The 22,994-nt window shown below is 36.7% G+C and overlaps 1 protein-coding gene across 21 annotated transcripts in view; it reads right to left on the reverse strand.

Annotated features, from left to right (window-relative positions):
• DLG2 (discs large MAGUK scaffold protein 2) overlaps positions 1-22,994 on the reverse strand; it is a 2,210,459-nt gene that overhangs the window by 21,440 nt on the left and 2,166,025 nt on the right. For 13 of the 21 annotated variants that reach the window (XM_032167972.2, XM_032167969.2, XM_032167962.2 and 10 more), the window contains one exon: positions 8,206-8,305. In XM_032167972.2, the coding sequence (XP_032023863.1) occupies positions 8,206-8,305 (100 nt within the window). Of the gene's footprint in view, positions 1-7,347; positions 7,394-8,205; positions 8,306-22,994 lie in introns of all 21 variants that reach the window. The other 8 variants (XM_032167965.2, XM_032167963.2, XM_032167975.2 and 5 more) reach the window with 1 other exon arrangement.

A 22,994-nucleotide genomic window follows, 5' to 3' on the forward strand; every position in this document is an offset into this window, starting at 1 on the left:
GATGATTTTTAAGAACTAATTAGGTTCTTAGAGTCATAGAATGCTAGTGCTAAGAAAGGGCTTAGGGCTCATGTGCTTCATAGATGGCAAGTACATACCACACACTATTATTCTCTCTGACCTTGACAGGCATCACAAACTGATCATTGCCGGGATTACTGCTGAGCCTCAACATGGCCTTAGAATACTTTTCATTACAACTCTTCAGGCAGCTACTGCCAATTGGTTCGAGTTTGAACCTTGATTAAAATTTATTTGCCATTTCTGTTCTAATTCAAGCTACTCATTTTACGTAGGAGAGAACTGAGTCTCAAAGACTTGAAGTAATTTCTTTAAGGTCATATAGTAAATTCATGGCAAATTGTCTCCATAGAATGTTCAGAAGATGAATTTAATATACGTACAGTCCTTAAAATCAGACTTGGTGCCTAATGTCACATAAATGTTGTTGTTTGTATTAACTTTATAGGTAATATGAAATGGTTGAAAGTTACTAGGTATAATGTCAAGAGGCTTGGATTACAAACTGCAGGGAAGAGTGAAAAATGAATGGGATTCAGAATTAAGAGGTCTTGGTTGTATTTGCAGTGCTACTACTTTAATAAGGCAGGCAGCTTCTTGGAGCTTCAGCTTCCTCATATGGAAAGGGGGCTATTAATGTAAAACACGTCTAATAGTTCTGTTGCAGAAATTAAATGAGATAATAGATGTAATGAAAAACTGCTTTATAAAGACTAAAGGAGTAAAGACATCTAAGGGCAATAGTTGAGAATAACAGAGTAAGGTGAAGAATATGCACCATTTTGACTGACTCCAGTGGAGAAGTTTTGGGTCTCCTGATCTCAGCACCTTAGTTTCACTCAGATCAGTTCTTCAAGATCCTCGTTTTGAAAATCCTACTTAACTGGTGAGCACTAATGGGTTGGAAGGATAATTATCAGCTTGCATACATCCATGATGATGTAAAGAGCTTTACTGAGCATTGAGGAAGGCATGTCTTCAGCTTTAGAAGCTTGCATAGTCCTCAATATACTTGCCTAGTATTTACAACCTCCTAATACAAGGGCGACTGTAAGGTATTATACAGAACAGCCAAAAATACAAGGCTGAATTTTACTACTTTATTGACAGAAATCTAGAATTAGCCCATAATTAAGATAGTTTTGAGGTGGTGTTTTGCACAATTAGAAAATGTACACTTTATCAGCTGCAATTTTAGCTGGTGCTAAATATAGTTGGAAAACCTATTTTATAATGCTTGAGATGATGCAGCAAAGATCTGAACTATTTATTAGAAATTGATGTTTGTGTATATCTATGTGTGTGTGGCATACCTCAGGAAACATGTAAGACTTTCAAGTAAGGTTGCCACAATGTGTAACTCCAGGATACAGTGTGAATGGTGGACTCCGGATTGTGAAACACAATGGATTGTGAAACACAATGGCCTAGGTCTTTGTTTCTAACTCTGAATTATTATAATCATTTAGCCATTTTGTCCCCAGAGTGGATACGGAATGGTAAAGTATAACAGTGAAATACAACACCTGGATATTGGTGAAAAGAGGGTTTTTTTTTTTTATTTGTTTATACTATTTTTTTAGTCATAATTACAGCAAAAGCCAGGAATTCACTAGAAAAATGCAGCCTATTTTGACTTCAAAGTTGGTACCTTCTGGAAAATATATTTGTTCCAAACCTCTGTGTCTTTTTTCGTGGCAATGCTCTTTCTGGGAAGTTCCTTCCTCATCTTGTCTAGCTAGCAAGTTCCTCATCTTTCCAAAGCTCAGCTCAAAGCTACTTCCTCTCTGAAACTACCTCTTATGCTCCCACTATTCTTAAGTCAGACATCTATCTTAGTACCTGTCACACTTTGTGCACTTTTTCATTTATTTATATCTCTCTCCTACTATTATGTGTGCTGAGATCTAGGGTTAGTTGATATTCACAATGGGTGTCATGGTATCCAAGAAGAGGACCTCATGTATAGTAGGTACCGAATGAATAAATAAACATTTCTCTGGAATTCTTCATATTTCCATTCTGGAGGAATACAGGTCATTTTTCTCCTCTGAGCTGTGATAAAGACTCTTACTTTTGTTCATTTGTAAAGAAAACAAACTGAGTGGATGGCCTTCTATAACCTTGGATGAGACTCAAGCCAATAGAGATAATTAGATTCCATATTTGCCCTACTAATGTCATAGAATCCAGTTCCAACTCTTCTGTCTTCTCATAGATAATTTGAGATGCCTGCAAGTGTTTCCTTTATTCATTCAATAAACATTTATGTGCAACTAGTATTTGAGAGTAAAAATAATAATTGATGTCATCTTAGAACATCACTCCAAAAATCTGCCAAGTAGTTGAAAGTTTTTTTTTTTTTTTTTTTTTTTTGTGACGGAGTCTTGCTCTGTCCCCCAGGCTGGAGTGCAGTGGCGCAATCTTGGCTCACTGCAAGCTCCACCTCCCTGGTTCACGCCATTCTCCTGCCTCAGCCTCTCCGAGTAGCTGGGACTACAGGCGCCCGCCACCACACCTGGCTAATTTTTTGTGTTTTTAGTAGAGACGGGGTTTCACTGTGGTCTCGATCTCCAGACCTCGTGATCCGCCCGCCTCGGCCTCCCAAAGTGCTGGGATTACAAGCGTGAGCCACCGCGCCCAGCCCAGTTGAAAGTCTTGGGCCAGTTTTTATAACTTAATAATTCTGGGAAAAATATTCCCACCTCTGAAACAGAGAAGAGAAGCCTTTAAAATACTCTATAAAAATGTGATGTTTATAAGAAAAGGTAGTTCTTGTATAATATGTATTTTCCATTAAAAGAACTGAAAGATAAAGCATGATGCTTTCTTTTTTGATACCTGTGTCTACCGGATGGAAGCACAACACTTGAAAATTGAAAACTGAACATCAAGGAAACTAGTGTCATTGGTCTTCCTGGAACCCAGAAAATAAGTTATATTTTTCTACATACTAAATTGAGGGCAGCTTAGGTGTTATTAACACAAGCTTTGGTCAATTCTTCTTGGCTTAGTTGCTTGGTTTAAAATAAAATGAAAAAGGGGGGAGGCAAATTTTTTTTCTGAAATTAGGATAATAATAAAATTATAAAAGTATAAAGAATGTAAAAATGTTGACATGTTACCATGTTGATAACAAGAACCTTTTGAATTCTTCCATCAGCAAGAATTGATGGAATTTCTTCTATCAATAAAACTTTCATCAATAAGAAAATTAGGTGGTCCCTATATCAATCTAATGTTTGATTGATCAAGGGTATCTCATCAATTTTTTTCATTTTATTCCTTGGTCTACATCTTCCTCCTCCGAGCCTACCTCCATCTGCCATCTTTCCTCTTTTGTGCTGCTTCTCCTACTTGCCACCCCTCTGATTTTGCAAAGCCTTTCTTAAAATCCAAATTATGTGTTGTACCACTATTTGGCCTTCCACCTCAAAAAGGCATGGTTTTGTAAAGTACCATGCTATAATTGGGGGGAAAAACCTCAAACAATTCTAGTTTTCAATTAATACAATACTCATTCAAACAAAAGACAATACCAATTTTTGCCTTAGCATCTGTGGGTCACAGGTATTAGGCGTGTTTTTGGGTAGCCCATTTCACTAAGGAATATAAATTAATCTCATAGAAATTGTAAGAGTCCTGGTAAAAATATGTATCTATGTTAGTCACCAAAAACCAGTAAGTAAGTAGGTGGTAAGAAACCATGAGGACTGATCAAAAGGATGTGATTGGTGTTTGGTGGATATTTTCATACACTAAGCAAATGGCTTGAGGCGACCAAACAAAGACCAGAAATAACTTTTAAATAGTTACCTACCTTTTCAGCTAAGTTTTCTGATCTAAGAAGACTTGGTCACATTTAAAAAAATTAAGTTCCTTCAACATTAGAGGATGAAACTCTTCCATCAGTTCCCCAATTATCAAAAAACTAAAGTTAGAAATGTCATAGTATCCTATCTTAAAAGATTAATCAAAGAGAAAGTGATGTAAAAGATTCACACCTGATTTTAAAGGAACACTTTATTTATAAATGCTTTTCCTATAAAGGGGAGCCAAGAACAGAAAGGAAATGGCAAAATAAGAAGGAAAACGATACCATGATGATTTTCCACCCTCCTGCTGAGAGTTTCAATTATTTTGGGGGTTACAATGTAAAAATCCACCATGTTGAACTTTTTACACACCTTCTCACTGAGTCACAACCAACTGAGGTTGGAATTGTTTATTAGCAAGACCACTACTGCTTGCACAAATCACATAAGGGTGCACTGATGGCTCTAGTGTCTTTTTTATCTTTCCACATCCAGTGATTTCATTTCAAGCCATTTGCTTTGAATACAGATGATAAAAGGTAGCAATTGAAAAACAACAACAGAAATCTGAAATGACCACCACAGGCAATGGGGCAATTGCAAAGAAAATAACCGCAAACCAAAGCAGTAACTTACGGTAGCTACTTTCGCTATCGCTGGCATTAGAAGAAACATGTTCTGCAAGAACAGCACAGCAAATTAAAGAGATACCAAGCACTGAAGAGCAGCCAGAACGGAAAGGAATACACTCATGCAAGGCTACTAGAAATGTGAGCGAAAGGCAAGTAAAAGCCGCACAGGAGGCTGCATTAAGAAAACTCAGATAAGATAAGGAAGATGAAAACTTTATCTCCATTTTACAGGAACCCGCTGCTTGATTGCTGTTTCTTCTTTTTAGCAAATGAAGAAAGTATCTTTAATTACAAAAAATGCATAATGTCAATTTAGGCGATTAGAAAAATACTATGACCCATTCATATACCTCTGACTTTCAAGATTAATGTGACAATGACTAGTATGTCTTGACTGAATATTTTCTTGACTATAAATTCAGAAGCTTCTGGTGTGTAGGCAGTGTTTTCTTGCAGGCTTTTTTATTTCTCCATTTTAGCCTTTAAGAATTTTGCTGGAACGCTGCAATTCAAATTGCTAATTGATCCCTGGAATCCCTTGAATTTTATTTCTATTTAAATAGTTCCTAAACACATTCTCAGGATGAAAGGAATTCTTGAAGATCTTTACTGCTTCAGTGAGTGAGTTGAAAATCTTTGAGGAAGATGTGAGTCACTGAATAATATTTTACAAATCAGCTCAATAGTTCCTTGTTTTTATTTTAGGATTCTTGCTTGGATAGCTATTGATTCTAGTGGCATGGAACAGGCAGGAGATAAATGGCCTGATACACAGTACAGATTCTGGCTGAAGTATGTTTTTTTAAAATTCATGCTGAATGACTTGCTTGCACAGCAATACTCCAAATTGTTTTTTCATACATAGTTCACCTAACTTAACACGGATGTGTTGGTTATATGCCAGAATTTGAGCTCTTATTTCCAAAATCATTTTCTTTCATCCATACTGCTTGTTAAGTTATAGATGATACACTCATCAGTCTATGAACTTATTTGTATATTACTTTAATTAAATGAAGAACATATGACTATTTGATTTCTGAAGCTCACTATAAATAACTTCAGTTTTTTAAAAAGTGACAATAGTTATACATTTTTAGAAAGAAAAATAACATATAAAATTATTCTCTAACAATAAAAAAGTGTTTTGATATCATACATTCTTGCCAATTGGATAGAGTAGTTTTAGAGCATGAAACTAATGAAAACCAAAGCATGGGTTAAATTCACACAAATCATTTCTGTTTGTGTTGGTCTATGATCAGAACTGCATTACTAATTTGGGCACACGTTTTGCAAGTGCAAAGAGGCAATAGGGAAAGAAGTGTGGATGAACCTGTGCAAATCTGTTTTCTGTTACTAAAATGAAAGTCAAGGCACATAACCAATAATAGTGCATTTCATGGAGGTTATTATCTTAAGTGCCTTGAATTGGGTATGACGGCTTTTTGTTGTTGTTGCCAAGTTTTACTTTTTAAATTTTTTCAATTTTTAAAGAGCAAACAAACATTTGCACATTCTAGATTGAAATAGTGTCCTATTTTTGACACTCCGAAAGCCACTACTTTTTAGTGATATTTATTATTAACAATATATTAAGATATTTCTTTTCCCTCTCAAATTGAAAGTTTACAGATTCTCTCTGGTGGTGCTTGATGCTGTCCAGATAATGCTGAAATCAATATTTAAACTTCAGCCACTAATTCAGGAAAAATTTTCTATCATTCCATATAGTAACTCAAAAATAAAGTTTTCATCTTTAAGATCAGTACTCTTGATCAGATTTTTAAAAATATAAATATCTTTTAAAAACTCTCCAAATGAACAATTTGAATTATGAGGGATATCAATACTCAGGGTTATAGAAAGAGCCCTTGAAAAAGTCCAGTTCAATGCAATTTTGTTTTATACAAATAAACAGCTTCTAAAAATATTGCCCATAGCTGTTAATTTAGAACAATGAAACAAAAAAAATTAAACGTGATACAGTTGCAAAAGACACAAAACTCTGTTCTCATTTCATTGGTGCCTACACAATGGGGTTAGTTATTAAAGAGGAAAAATCATAATGTGTAGTATATTAAGACACAGGATAATTTTTTTAATTGCTTAGTGCAATCAGATACAGACTAAATACATGAACAATTAGAAAATGTAAAGGTTTAATATATTTTATGTTTCACTCTATGCTATAAAGTGAAGACCTGATTTTGTAGTGTAGCTAATAAATCACTGATAGAAAGGCATATTATTACATATCCAAACTTTATCATATAGACATTTCAAGCAGGATCACCGCAAGTCAGAAAAAAAATCAGTTAATAACAAATAAATACTCATGGAAGATCAAGTAGCTTAAAATTTGCTTTTAGAGAATGCATGTTCCTTTTGACTACAAAACAGCTCCTTTACTAACAGCAAAGTACAACCCAATTATGAGATTTGACAAGGTCATTAAATATTTCCATGTGAAAAGGCAGAAGAAAGAACATAAAGTACATTTCTATTTTGCTGTTCTAGAACACTTAGCTCACCCTTTCTTTCAACATGGTTTCTTGCTCTTTGGAGGTATTAAGCGGCAGAGCAAGTGATGCTATGGTGGGCATCAGGACCATGTTGATAATATCACATGGTCAGAAAGGGATGGTGTTAACTGCAACAGAAGTTAGAGTGCCTGATACACTTTGCTTTTAAATGCTGACATGCAGAACAAAACGATCGAAAGTTACTTTGTAGGAGCATTCACAGCTAGGTAACAAATAAAACTCGTATCTTGTGCATGCTAGGAGTGAAAGGCCCTCAGGAAAAGGAACAAAAGCCAAACTCAAAAAGAAAGGAAAAGAAAAGAAAAGTTACAGTGACCATTCCTGGAAACTTACTCAGAGTCTTTGTTCCATAACCGTCGTCACCTAATCCGGGGATGTCCTGCATGGAAGTCCCCAGAGAGAGCAATGAGAGAGGAAGAACAGCCACGGAAGAGGAAGGAAGAAGTCAGTGGAGTTGAAATGAATACTACCATGACAGACCGTGCTGCCTTAACAATCTGGATCCCATTCTCTCTTCTTTTAAAACAACTTTCACCCCAAACTCCTTGAGCTGAGATTCAAGAAGGAAATTTCTGATTTGCAGAGCAACTCAAGGTTTAAACAAAAGATGGTAAGAAAAAAAAAAATTCAGCAAATGCCCATTTTTTGACCATGGTTAATCACGTTGCCACAGAAATGCCCCACTTAAGGAATAAACCTCTCCAAATTTCATAGCAAATTCTAAATGATATCCACCATTACAAGCTCAGTGTTTAGTGTTTTGGGGGAGGGAAAGAGTGAGCAAATGTGCTAGTAATCAATAAAGATAATTTAATTGTTCCTAACATTCCAAAAAACATATGTGGCAATGGAATCCAATATTTCTTCTCAGAAAAGAATTTGTCTCAAGACTTAGAGGGTTGCATGATAGAAAAGGCAAACCAGACCCAGTCCTGGTCAAAGATAAATGTTGGTTGGGTGCAAGTCCCAGTTTTGGCAAGTCTCTCTCCAATGCCTTCTGCAAAGAAGAGCCATGTGAAAGGAGGGATCCAGACTGTAGTCAAACACTGGTCACAGTAGTAGACCTGTCCTGCCTGCCTGCTGTGTTGTTTGCCTAGGTGTGTGGCGTGGGAGAGCCTACATCCTGCGTGTTGCCTGTGAATTTTTTTTCTCTTATGTTGCATGTGACATTATCTTTCAGAATCTACTTACGTTCAGGATCACTCGTTTCCTGCTCACTCTGCTCCTTGTTCTTGTAGAATGGGAATTTTCGTGAAAAGATGAAGCTCTTTTTACGCTTGTCATTGAATGACTGTGAAGGAGAAAAGGCATGGGGCAAAAACAGGGGACGTCTAATTGTTGTCACACTCATGCTGACAAAACAACTAGTTTGTAAAAGCACAGAGAGCTGTAGTGACGCAAGTGGATAATTCTAAAGTGGTGCCAGAGAGTTCTAAAGGTCGATTTTGTTTTCAAGGAGTATAAATTCTGAATGGTGGCACCTTGGAAAAATTGTCTCCTGAGCAAAAGACTGGTTACAGATAAATGGTGATGAAGGGAAAAAGTCTTAAATTAGAAGGAAAAGACCCAGAATTTTTTGTGCTGGCTCTACATCTTGCTAGTTCATCACCTTAGAGAGGTAATTGAATGTCTCTGAACCTCAGTATATTCATCTGCAGAATGAGGACAATGATAGCAGCTCTTAGGTTGTGAGACTCACAAAAGACGATGTAAACATAAAGTGCTATACAAATGTCTTCTTATCACCATCAGGTAGAAAACACTTTATTGGAGAAACTGGTTTTCTTCTCAGTGTCTTGATGTCTTTTAAAATAATTTGAATTTGAGTTACTTCTGCTTAGTTTTAATTAAAACCGCACAAAGAAGTATGTAGATTTATGATATAATTATAGCTTTATACATGAATACATAATCATTAGAATATAACATTTTTGTTCAAAAGAGATTTTTAACAATAATTTAGCCCCAAGCCCTCATTTTGTAGACAGGGAGCCAGAGGCACAGAGAAGTTGTGTCCTATACTGATATCACACAGCTAGTTGGTGACAGCCATAAGGCAATCAACCAAAATCTGTTAAAATTGCTGCTAAAGGGGTATTAACTTGATATTCACTTATCAAAGGAAAAATGGCAGTCACTCAAACTAGATCCTGATCAGGTAAAAAAAGTAAGAATGACTGTCTTTAAAATTTTTAACTATTCCATTAGCTTAAATGAGGCTGAATTAAACATAACACATAGACACATCATGTGATATGGGCATTAGAATTTATTCATTCAAGTGGATATCATGTGCTTGCCTAGAAGACTCCTTAAGAAAATTCCATTAATTCCACTGCTGCTGTTCTTATGCAAATGTTTTGTGGGGTTTCTCTTTGGGAAATGTGTTGACAGTCATTTTATAAGCTATTAGCCATGCAGGTCTTACTATTTCATATTCATATATCATTAAAAAATATGTTTCATCAGATTGACTACCACCCTTGTTTGGCTGATTTGGCTCTGAGGGTCTTTCAGCTGCTGAAAAAATTAAAATCACTCCTCAAGGATCAAGATTTGTTACCACATAGCTATTGAAATGAAGGTGCCAAAGACTCTGAAGGTAATTTGAAAACAGGTATTCAAAAACGTTTTTGGCAATGGAAGCTGTTAGGAGTAAATGTAGAGCAGCAAGGTGACCACTTAGAAGGAAAGGACACTTGTTTGGATGTGCACTTTTGTCCCATTGGTGGGAATGAGTCCTGTGCCCTTATGGATTTGAAGCTTGACAAAATGGTAAAAATAACTTATTCTTCTTTGTATACTCGAAGGAAAGGACACTTGTTTGAATGTGCGTTTTTGTCCCATTGGTGGGAATAAGTCCTGTGCCCTTATGGATTTGAAGCTTGACAAAATGGTATAAATAACTTATCTTCTTTGTATACTCATACATTCCCATATCAAATATCCATTTTGGTAACCATGTACATTTAGGAAACGTTAAAGTACTGAAATGTTGGTGCTGTCACTCAATAAGTAATTCATTACTTTTTTAGGTAGTAGAAACTTTCAGCAAAGTAGAGCTCAATTGTATGCCCATTAATAAGGTTTTATGAAAAATAATGAACCAAATAATAATTTCAAGAATTAGGGGACATATACTTTACATTCAAGTACTAAAATTACATTCTCAGAGGGAAAAGAGGTATCACTTCAGAATTTATTACTCTGCTGACAGCACCTATGTTCAATATAGTTTTATCATCATTTGTAATTTAGGGTTGGTGTCCAAAAACAAGGTTGAGAACTGCCCCCAAATTGTCCCAGTTAAAAATGATAGTCCTTAAAAGAATATTAAATATTCTTGCATCACTCCAGTTTCATGCCACTTTTACATTCAAGCATATTTAAACTCCAGTAACTGAAAATAAAAGAAAAAAAATCATGTAAGAATTAATGGCATGTGATATTGCAAGGTATGTTAGACATTTAACTTCAACATCACCAATGACTTGTCATGCAAAAAAAAAAAAAAAATTACACATTTTCATGCAAATACAAAACAATGCCAAGAGGAGTAAAGCCTGGGGTGAAAACGTAGATAGAGAGGGACAATGTAGAAGGCTTTGTGAGGGCCCAAAATGGGGCTGCATGCAAGCCACATCATTTAAATGGTCTCAAGGGTCAAAGGAATATGAAAATGTGTTATCTGTGATTAATTCTTTTATGTTTCAAAGCAAGGACTATAATGTGTTAACATTTCCCAAGTATGAAAATGTTGTGTATCATGAATCATCTGATTGGGACATAATATTACTAAGCACCACACTTTTCAAAAGAACAGAAAATACACAGTAATACTTTAAGAATAAAAGTATCTAACATGTCAGTCTTATTAGCAAAAGCCATTTCAGATTGGAATTAAACAGAAGGTAATGAAAGTATTGATAGTTACATTTCCTTACATTTGTGGACAAAAAAAAAACAAATCACAATTTCAGTTCACATTCACAGATTTAAAGTCACATATTTAGGATCTTAGCTAAATATTTCAACTGTAAGAGACTATATGTGGTTTATAATGCTTTAACAGTATTATTTTTTATTAGACATGTATAATACCATTATATAAGCTTTTTTGCTGCTGTAATTTTTTTCTTTTAATATAGAAAACGAAAATCTGTTACACGAGTGCTAGGTGAGAATAGTAAATTAGCAATTGTACTATTTATAGAACACATTGTTCTGAAGCAACTGATGGCTGATTTACAGCTCTATTCTTAATTATACTTGATCAATGATATTCTTTGTCCTCTAGTGACAGTATCTTAGCTCTAGATCCATTGCTTTCATAGCAGGAAATGTCTTTAAATAGAGACTTTGAAAATATCAATCAAATGTGGCATGGGGCAAGCTGGCATATCTAAGAATTCTATTTTGGAGTTTGACCTAAAATGTTGAGTTCCAACTATTAAAGATGATAAAACAATAACTAACATTTATTGGGCATTTATGTGCCACATTTGGTTCCAAAAGCTCTACATGAGTTAATCTCCAGGCTAACTTCATGAAGTTAGTACCATCATTATTCCCATATTACAGAAGAGGAATCTGAAGTGTATAAATCTTCTATTACTTGCCCCAGAGTCACACAATTGGTGAGCAGAGAAGTCAGAAATTGAATTTGCAAATATTCCTGGTTGCAAATATCACTGTTTTTAAGAGCATGACAAGTTTCTGCAACTTAAGCCTGCTTCAAGTTTATATTTAAAATTATTAGTGCTTGCCTCTCTTAAGTGATATCACAGTGTGTTCTTCCCATAGCTTGATGCTTGAAGATTATTTATTTAAATCATCAGATGCTATTGGATTCAACAACAACATTTTGGTTATCCTGTTACAATTTTTGTGATACTCATAGTTTTTGGCCTTTCTTCAATTTTTCTTTTTATGATAATGTAAAAAAGGAAAGAATTTAAATGTGACAGGCCATGAATGGCAATTAAAAGGTAATTGCCCATTAACTGGCAAATCTGTGGAAACAAAGGTACATTGTGGTTGCTTAGGGCTGGGGATAGTGGGCACAGAGATTGGGAAGTGTGGCAGCCAAGGTTTTTTTTAGGGGAGATAAAATGTTATACAATTAGATTGCAGTGATGGTGGCATAACTATGAATATACTAGAAAACATTGAGTTGTATACTGTGAGTGAACTATATACTATGTGAATTCTATCTCAATAAAGCCATTTCTTTTTAAAAAGGACCCTCTCCCCAACCTCACACTACGGACTGAGAAGAAACAATTGTAGCAGGTTTCTAATTTTACTTGGTGTAAATAATTTTATCTTTAATTGAATGAGAGTAAACTACTCATTCCAACCCTTGCAGTCAATTAGATATACATGTCTTTTGTTTATCTGATTTTGTTTTGTCTCTGTTAAATGAATACCTTTCATGTTGTGACAGACATTAGAACACCCATACTCGGAGTCACTATTACTCAGAAGTCCCCAGGTTGTTAGGTCAAATGGCATGAAATTGCCCAGCCTGACCCTGAGATGTAATGGCATTGGTGAACTGGCTTAAGATAAAATACATGCTTCATGAAAGAAGGAAACAAAACAAAAAACTCAAATTATTTTCCTACTCAAATCTCATGTTTTTAAACACACATGAGTGAATCTTGACATATTTTATCCTCCTCATCCAGAAAACCTTAAAACTAGGGACATGTTTTAGTTTTTCTCCTCATCTTCCTGTTCTTATTTCTCAAGCTTTAAAAGTTTCATAGTTCTAAAACGTCATCTTAGCAATACGAGTGTTCTCTGGGCAGAATTTAAATTTATACTGAGCTCAGATACATCTTTTCTGTGACCTCCTTATTGTTTTATACATGCTATTTTCCTCTCCTTGTTTCTCCTCTAAAATAATTGTGTTCCCCTGGGAAAGTTGTTACTGTACATTTGGGCCACCACTTTGTATTACACAAATCTTATTTTCACACACATAAAAAGAGAACTTTGAAAACAAGTGAGGTAAAAGAACAAGTAATAATGTAACAAAGAGGGGTTAAGAGAAAGATAAGAGTTGGCTTGAGATATATCTGCTTACAGAAATATGTCTGTGAATGCACATATACATGTGTGTCTATAACATTGCCTAATTAAAAAAAAGATTACTTTTGCAAACCTAATGAACTAAGGGATGTAGGCACTGAGTATCAGTAGCTGCTACAATCACAAAGAGACAGTCAGATGTTTCATGCCTTCTGAGAAAAGAATAAAATATTACTACAAAGTAGTCTTGAAAACCTCTATTTACTCCCTCACATGAATCAGAATCTAGCTAAACCTCTGGATTCAACTACCAGTTTACAGCAACAAAGAGGATAGAGAAACATGGCAATTCACACTATAAAAATTCAATCAGCAAAATCCGAAACGTGGGAAGCTCTACAAGATAAACTATCTGATTTCATCTATATAAAATCGCAAGAAACAAATAAAAAAATGGCAGAAAAACATATAGATCAGAAGAAACTTTGAGAAGGATCAACCAGTTACAATGTATAGACTTCATTTTGATCTTGGTTCAAGCAAACAAATTATAAAACAAAACAAAGCAACAATTATAACAACAACAACCAAACCCATTTGTGATACTTATGAGCCAATTTGGCCCTGAAAAAATACTGGATACTTGTTGATCCACTAATTGTCAATTTTTATGTGTAATAATGGGATTATGGTCATGCCATATTGCAATATTAAGAGCTGAAAAATCTGATGCATTGGATTGCTTCAAATTAATATGGAAGGGATGTAGTACTTATGTACCCCCTGAGTATATTGTGAAGGTAGAACTGTGAAGAAGCCTTGAACTTCACTTAACAGGTTTATTGCTCATTGTGATACAAGCATGACAATTCTGAAACCATTTGGTGTGTGCTGTAGGGTTGAGCAAATGAGTAAACACATGGATGTTGTTGGGAACCAGGGTTGTCACTGTGAAAGAAAGGTGAGATATAAATGTGGTATGGAGGAAGGAGAGGAAGACTCTTAGGATGGTGACCAGTAATTAGAGGCATGAGATACAAACTTATGATTTTCTAAATGTTTTATTTCTTCTCTATCCATTAAAGGAGCTTAGATGTAATGATACCCTAACAGCAAAATGCACATTTAGTACTCAGATTTTGTCTTCTGGATGCCATTTTCCACAAAAGAACGTAGAATGTTTTAGAGAAATGGCTGATTCCAAGGCTGGAGCAGAGAAAGTATAAGGTGAGTCTGAAACATTTCGTGGGGCTAGAAAGTAAGAACTATTAAATATAAACATAATACCAAACACAAAACAAATAAAACCTAAAATGAATGGTAGCATATGAAAAGACACAAAACCTGGATAATTTGAATATTAAAATGAATAATGACTAATAAAGTATAACACATTCAATTAAAAAAATTCGAGTTCACTCTGATTACCAAAAGTACATAAATTATGTAGCTAAAAATGGGATAAAAGAAAAGCTCTTCTTTAGAGTATGACTAATAATTATAGAAGGAAGGATAAAGTCAGGAAACCACCATTTTGTAATCATCATCATAATAGTCAATTTAGTGAAGAATCATCTGTGGATGCTTAAAGTATTGGTTGAAAGTTTGTTGGGGAATAGGATAGTTGTCTCTTCTCAGATTATTTAATTATTAAAAAGTGGGGAAAAGATACCTTTATAGTGGAAAAATCTGGTAAATATCACCTCAATCAAGTGATCAAAATTAGCATCACCAAATTGTGTGACAACATGACGCCATGGGCCTCCTGATGGAAAACACTGAGAAGTACACAACATCACTTCTGTAGTATTTCTGCCAAATATGTCAATGTTATGAAAACCATAAAAATCACGGAATCATTCTAGATTAAAGGAGATAAGGAAATAGGACCAACAGAATGCAATGTGTAGTCCTGAGTCAGAAAAATAAAAAGTCATATTTTCTACAACTTTCTCTCAAAATAATTCAGCGGATTATACCAACATGAGTTGGTAATTGTTGAAGCTTAGTAACAGGTAAAATATATTCATAATTCTACTTTTTCTACTTTTTATATGTTTAAAAATTTTCATAATAAGGATAAGAAAAAAGATGAATTGTAAAGCACTTAATGCAATGCCTTAAAAATACTTATTAAAAAGTAGCTAATAGCAGGAAAAATGTGTCCTTTTTATAGGTTTTTTTTCTTTTTTTTGTTACTACTTCAAATCTAACACCAGGAGTAAAAACAATTCCAACTCGCATGAAGCACAAGGGGCTACTTGTACCTAGAAATAAGAAAAAGAAGCAGACAAGAAAAGTAGGGAAAAATCAAATCCCAACGACTATCACTTGTAGCCTACTGAAGGCTGAGAACTGGGTTCATTATTTATGAAACTGTGGGAGCTAATCCTCTTTTGATCTCAAAAAATGAAATTCAATTTAGAGTTCTTTGCTTAGGAAGAAATCAAAATCACAAGATGCCATTCATTCTAATTAAGTTCTGTGAAATGGAATCCCAGATGAAACCTGTTTTATTTTTCCCCCATTTATGTTATTTCTAAGACTGGTCATGCTAAATAAAAGCACATCGCTCAGTCAGCAGTCTGAGTTGGGGAGGCTCAATTCCAGTAAAAAGCTCAGGTAACCAAAGAGCATAGAGACCAAGCCCAGTATAGCTAAGGAGTAGCTGAAATTATATGCTGGATTTTATGATGACTTTAATGCATATAGTAAGTAGGATGTTTTCCTTAACGTTGAGGCCCAAGACATCTACAGCATCACTTTGTCTGAGATGTCATACTTATTTCTCCCAAGGAAATAGAGACCTTCTCTTCTCTCTCATCTTGCACCCTTCTCTAGCCACCACTCAGATCTTTCTGCTTCTCCTTACAGCAAAACTCCACCAAAGTCATCCCTCCTTCTCTTCCCTTCTGAACTTACTTCAATCACACTTTAAATATCGTAAGATCATCTACACCAAAGGTCAGTGACCTGTGGCCCATGAACCAATCCAGCCCACTATGTGTTTCTGTAAATAAAGTTTTACTCAAGGATAACCATGCTCATTCTGTATGTACTACCTATGACTAGTGTTACAGCAGCAGAATTGAGTATTTGCAACAAAGATCAGATGGCCTGCAAAGCCTAAAATATTTACTCTCTGGCCTTTTACAGACAAACTTTTCTGGCTACTTGTCTAAACCACTTTATTCAGGGTCACCAATGAACTTCATGTTGTCCAATCAAATGTTGATTCTCAGGTCTCATCTTACTCTGTTGATCTTCCCATTAGACATAGTTCATCATATCTTTCTTCCTGAAACGCTTGCTTCCTTGAACTCTAGCACACCTCCACATTTTCATTGTCATCCTACCCCATATAGCATTTGTCCTCAGTCTGTTTTGCTGGATCCCTCTTCATCCTTCTGGTCTTTAAAAATTGGGGGTACTTGGACTCAGTTTTTGAGTCTCCTCTCCCTCTCTTCCCAGCTTGGAGCTTTCCCTGTCTCCAGCTTGAAACTTTCCCAGAGTTCCAGACTCATATATCCAATTAATTGCCTACTCACTATCTTTACTTAGATATCTAATACATAGTCTTCAAACCAAACACGTGGTCTTCTCCGCAAACCCTCAACAAGCAAATAAACACCAAGCAAGCAAATAAAAACCTTGGTCCTCCCTCAGTCTTCTTCAACTTGGGAAATGCTAACTTTTCCAATTACCCAGGCTGCAAACTTGCAGGGACTCCTCTCTTTCTCTCACACCCCACATCCAATTGGTTAATAAATCCTGTGTTCTCAGCTTTAAAATACACCCATAATCTGACCACCTCTCACCATCTCCACCACTACTACCCCAGTCCAAGTCACCACCATCTCTTGCCTGGAGCATGATATTGACCTCAGCTGGGGTCCCTGCTTCCACCTATTACTGCTGCACTTTATTTTTTTTTCTCTTTTTGAGGGAGAAATACAATATAATTCTTTATTTAGTTCTATTTGGATGTGCTTTACAAATTTTTAGTCTCTTTAGGCTAGCACTAATTCTTTTTTTTATTTATTTTATTTATTTTTTATTTTTATTTTTTATTATACTTTAGGTTTTAGGGTAAATGTGCACAATGTGCAGGTTTGTTACATATGTATCCATGTGCCATGTTGATTTCCTGCACCCATTAACTCGTCATTTAGCATTAGGTATATCTCCTAATGCTGTCCCTCCCCGCTACCCCAACCCCACGACAGTCCCCAGAGTGTGATGTTCCCCTTCCTGTGTCCATGAGTTCTCATTGTTCAATTCCCACCTATGAGTGAGAACATGCCATGTTTGGTTTTTTGTCCTTGTGATAGTTTACTGAGAATGATGTTTTCCAGTTTCATCCATGTCCCTACAAAGGACATGAACTCATCATTTTTTATGGCTGCATAGTATTCCATGGTGTATATGTGCCACATTTTCTTAATCCAGTCTATCGTTGTTGGACATTTGGGTTGGTTCCAACTCTTTGCTATTGTGAATAGTGCTGCAATAAACATGTGTGCATGTGTCTTTATAGCAGCATGATTTATAATCCTTTGGGTATATACCCAGTAATGGGATCGCTGGGTCAAATGGTATTTCTGGTTCTAGATCCCTGAGGAATCGCCACACTGACTTCCACAATGGTTGAACTAGTTTACAGTCCCACCAACAGTGTAAAAGTGTTCCTATTTCTCCACATCCTCTCCAGCACCTGTTGTTTCCTGACTTTTTAATGATGGCCATTCTAACTGGTGTGAGATGGTATCTCACTGTGGTTTTGATTTGCATTTCTCTGATGGCCAGTGATGATGAGTATTTCTTCATGTGTTTTTTGGCTGCATAAATGTCTTCTTTTGAGAAGTGTTTGTTCATGTCCTTTGCCCAATTTTGATGGGGTTGTTTGTTTTTTTCTTGTAAATTTGTTTGAGTTCATTGTAGATTCTGGATATTAGCCCTTTGTCAGATGAGTAGGTTGCAAAAATTTTCTCCCATTCTGTAGGTTGCCTGTTCACTCTGATGGTAGTTTCTTTTGCTGTGCAGAAGCTCTTTAGCTTAATTAGATCCCATTTGTCAATTTTGGCTTTTGTTGCCATTGCTTTTGGTGTTTTAGACATGAAGTCCTTGCCCATGCCTATGTCCTGAATGGTATTGCCTAGGTTTTCTTGTAGGATTTTAATGGTTTTAGGTCTAACATGTAAGTCTTTAATCCATGTTGAATTAATTTTTGTATAAGGTGTAAGGAAGGGATCCAGTTTCAGTTTTCTACATATGGCTAGCCAGTTTTCCCAGCACCATTTATTAAATAGGGAATCCTTTCCCCATTTCTTGTTTTTGTCAGGTTTGTCAAAGATCAGATAGTTGTAGATATGCGGCATCATTTCTGAGGGCTCTGTTCTGTTCCATTGATCTATGTCTCTGTTGTGGTACCAGTACCATGCTGTTTTGGTTACTGTAGCCTTGTAGTATAGTTTGAAGTCAGGTAGCGTGATGCCTCCAGCTTTGCTCTTTTGGCTTAAGATTGACTTGGGGATGCGGGCTCTTTTTTGGTTCCATATGAACTTTAAAGTAGTTTTTTCCAATTCTGTGAAGAACATCATTGGTAGCTTGATGGGGATGGCATTGAATCTATAAATTACCTTGGGCAGTATGGCCATTTTCACGATATTGATTCTTCCAACCCATGAGCATGGAATGTTCTTCCATTTGTTTGTATCCTCTTTTATTTCATTGAGCAGTGGTTTGTAGTTCTCCTTGAAGAGGTCCTTCACATCCCTTGTAAGTTGGATTCCTAGGTATTTTATTCTCTTTGAAGCAATTGTGAATGGGAGTTCACTCATGATTTGGCTCTCTGTCTGTGATTGGTGTACAAGAATGCTTGTGATTTTTGTACATTGATTTTGTATCCTGAGACTTTGCTGAAGTTGCTAATCAGCTTAAGGAGATTTTGGGCTGAGACAATGGGGTTTTCTAGATAGATATACAATCATGTCATCTGCAAACAGGGACAATTTGACTTCCTCTTTTCCTAATTGAATACCCTTTATTTCCTTCTCCTGCCTGATTGCTCTGGCCAGAACTTCCAGCACTATGTTGAATAGGAGCAGTGAGAGAGGGCATCCCTGTCTTGTGCCAGTTTTCAGAGGGAATGCTTCCAGTTTTTGCCCATTCAGTATGATATTGGCTGTGGGTTTGTTATAGATAGCTCTTATTATTTTGAGATACGTCCCATCAATACCTAATTTATTGAGAGTTTTTAGCATGAAGGGTTGTTGAATTTTGTCAAAGGCCTTTTCTGCATCTATTGAGATAATCATGTGGTTTTTGTCTTTGGTTCTGTTTATATGCTGGATTACATTTATTGATTTGCATATGTTGAACCAGCCTTGCATCCCAGGGATGAAGCCCACTTGATCATGGTGGATGAGCTTTTTGATGTGCTGCTGGATTCGGTTTGCCTGTATTTTATTGAGGATTTTTGCATCAATGTTCATCAAGGATATTGGTCTGAAATTCTCTTTTTTGGTTATGTCTCTGCCAGGCTTTGGTATCAGGATGATGCTGGCTTCATAAAATGTATTAGGGAGGATTCCCTGTTTTTCTATTGATTGGAATAGTTTCAGAAGGAATAGTACCAGTTCCTCCTTGTACCTCTGGTAGAATTCAGCTGTGAATCCATCAGGTCCCTGACTCTTTTTGGTTGGGAAGCTATTGATTATTGCCACAATTTCAGAACCTGTTATTGGTCTATTCAGAGATTCAACTTCTTCCTGATTTAGTCTTGGGAGGGTGTATTTGTTGAGGAATTTATCCATTTCTTCTAGATTTTCTAGTTTATTTGCATAGAGTTGTTTGTAATATTCTCTGATGGTAGATTGTATTTCTGTGGGATCGGTGGTGATATCCCCTTTTTCATTTTTTATTGCATCTATTTGATTTTCTCTCTTTTTTTCTTTATTAGTCTTGCTAGCAGTCTATCAATTTTGTTGATCTTTTCAAAAAACCAGCTCCTGGATTCATTAATTTTTTGAAGGGTTTTTTGTGTCTCTATTTCCTTCAGTTCTGCTCTGATTTTAGTTATTTCTTGCCTTCTGCTAGCTTTTGAATGTGTTTGCTCTTGCTTTTCTTTTTTTTTTTTTGAGACGGAGTCTCGCTCTGTCGCCCAGGCTGGAGTGCAGTGGCGCAATCTCGGCTCACTGCAAGCTCTGCCTCCCGGGTTCACGCCATTCTCCTGCCTCAGCCTCTCTGAGTAGCTGGGACTACAGGCGCCTGTCACGACGCCCGGCTAATTTTTTTGTATTTTTAGTAGAGACGGGGTTTCACCGTGGTCTCGATCTCCTGACCTCGTGATCCGCCCGCCTCGGCCTCCCAAAGTGCTGGGATTACAAGCGTGAGCCACCGCGCCCGGCCTGCGCTTGCTTTTCTAGTTCTTTTAATTGTGATGTTAGGGTGTCAATTTTGGATCTTTCCTGCTTTCTCTTGTGGGCATTTAGTGCTATAAATTTCCCTCTACACACTGCTTTGAATGTGTCCCAGAGATTCTGGTATGTTGTGTCTTTGTTCTTTTTGGCTTCAAAGAACATCTTTATTTCTGCCTTCATTTCATTATGTACCCAGTAGTCATTCAGGAGCAGGTTGTTCAGTTTCCATGTAGTTGAGCGGTTTTAAGTGAGTTTCTTAATCCTGAGTTCTAGTTTGATTGCACTGTGGTCTGAGAGACAGTTTGTTATAATTTCTGTTCTTTTACATTTGCTGAGGAGAGCTTTACTTCCAACTATGTGGTTGATTTTGGAATAGGTGTGGTGTGGGGCTGAAAAAAATGTATATTCTGTTGATTTGGGGTGGAGAGTTCTGTAGATCTCTATTAGGTCCACTTTGTGTAGAGCTGAGTTCAATTCCTGGATATCCTTGTTAACTTTCTGTCTCCTTGATCTGTCTAATGTTGACAGTGGGGTGTTAAAATCTCACATTATTATTGTGTGGGAGTTTAAGTCCCTTTGTAGGTCACTGAGGACTTGCTTTATGAATCTGGGTGCTCCTGTGTTGGGTGCATATATATTTAGGATAGTTAGCTCTTCTTGTTGAATTGATCCCTTTACCATTATGTAACGGCCTTCTTTGTCTCTTTTGATCTTTGTTGGTTTAAAGCCTATTTTATCAGAGACTAGGATTGCAACCCCTGCCTTTTTTTGTTTTCCATTTGCTTGATAGATCTTTCTCCATCCCTTTGAGTCTATGTGTGTCTCTGCACATGAGATGGGTTTCCTGAATACAGCACACTGATGGGTCTTGACTCCTTATCCAGTTTGCCAGTCTGTGTCTCTTAATTGGAGCATTTAGCCCATTTACATTTAACGTTAATATTGTTATGTGTGGATCTGATCCTGTCATTATGATGTTAGTTGGTCATTTTGCTCGTTAGTTGATGCAGTTTCTTCCTAGCTTCGACGGTCTTTACAATTTGGCATGTTTTTGCAGTGGCTGGTACCGGTTGTTCCCTTCCATGTTTAGTGCTTCCTTCAGGAGCTCTTTTAGGGCAGGCCTGGTGGTGACAAAATCACTCAGCATTTGCTTGTCTGTAAAGTATTTTATTTCTCTTTCACTTATGAAGCTTTGTTTGGTTGGATATGAAATTCTGGGTTGAAAATTCTTTTCTTTAAGAATGTTGAATATCAGCCCCCACTCTCTTCTTGCTTGTAGAGTTTCTGCAGAGAGATCAGCTGTTAGTCTGATGGGCTTCCCTTTGTGGGTAACCCGACCTTTCTCTCTGGCTGCCCTTAACATTTTTTCCTTCATTTCAACTTTGTTGAATCTGACAATTATGTGTCTTGGAGTTGCTCTTCTTGAGGAGTATCTTTGTGGCTTTCTCTGTATTTCCTGAATCTGAATGTTGTCCTGCCTTGCTAGATTGGGGAAGTTCTCCTGGATAATATCTTGCAGAGTGTTTTCCAACTTGGTTCCATTCTCCCTGTCATTTTCAGGTACACCAATCAGACGTAGGTTTGGTCTTTTCACATAGTCCCAAATTTCTTGGAGGCTTTGTTCATTTCTTTTTATTCTTTTTTCTCTAAACTTCCCTTCTCACTTCATTTCATTAATTCCATCTTCCATCAGCGATACCCTTTCTTCCAGTTGATCGCATCTGCTACTGAGACTTCTGCAATCTTTGCGTAGTTCTCGAAACTTGGCTTTCAGCTCCATCAGCTCCTTTAAGCCCTTCTCTCTATTGGTTATTCTAGTTATCCATTCTTCTAATTTTTTTTCAAAGTTTTTAGCTTCTTTGCTATTGTTTTGAATTTCCTCCCGTAGCTCAGAGTAGTTTGATCATCTGAAGCCTTCTTCTCTCAACTCGTCAAAGTCATCCTCAGTCCAGCTTTGTTCTGTTGCTGGTGAGGAACTGCGTTCCTTTGGAGGAGGAGAGGTGCTCTGCTTTTTAGAGTTTCCAGTTTTTCTGCTCTGTTTTTTCCCCATCTTTGTGGTTTTATCTACTTTTGGTCTTTGATGATGGTGATGTACAGATGGGTTTTTGGTGTGGATGTCCTTTCTGTTTGTTAGTTTTCCTTCTACCAGACAGGACCCTCAGCTGCAGGTCTGTTGGAGTTTACTAGAGTCCACTCCAGACCCTGTTTGGCTGGGTGTCTGCAGCAGTGGCTGCAGAACAGTGGATTTTCGTGAGACCACAAATTCAGCTGTCTGATAGTTCCTCTGGAAGTTTTGTCTCAGAGGAGTACCCAGCCGAGTGAAGTGTCAGTCTGTCCCTACTGGGGGGGGGGGTGCCTCCCAGTTAGGCTGCTCAGGGGTGAGGGACCCACTTTAGGAAGCAGTCTGTCCATTCTCAGATCTCCAGCTACGTGCTGGGAGAACCACTACTCTCTTCAAAGCTGTCAGTCAGACAGGGACATTTAAGTCTGTGGAGGTTCCTGCTGACTTTTTGTTTGTCTGTG

Source organism: Hylobates moloch, unplaced genomic scaffold (assembly GCF_009828535.3).
Source record: "Hylobates moloch isolate HMO894 unplaced genomic scaffold, HMol_V3 SCAFFOLD_11, whole genome shotgun sequence".
In the NCBI taxonomy this organism is placed as follows: domain Eukaryota; kingdom Metazoa; phylum Chordata; class Mammalia; order Primates; family Hylobatidae; genus Hylobates; species Hylobates moloch.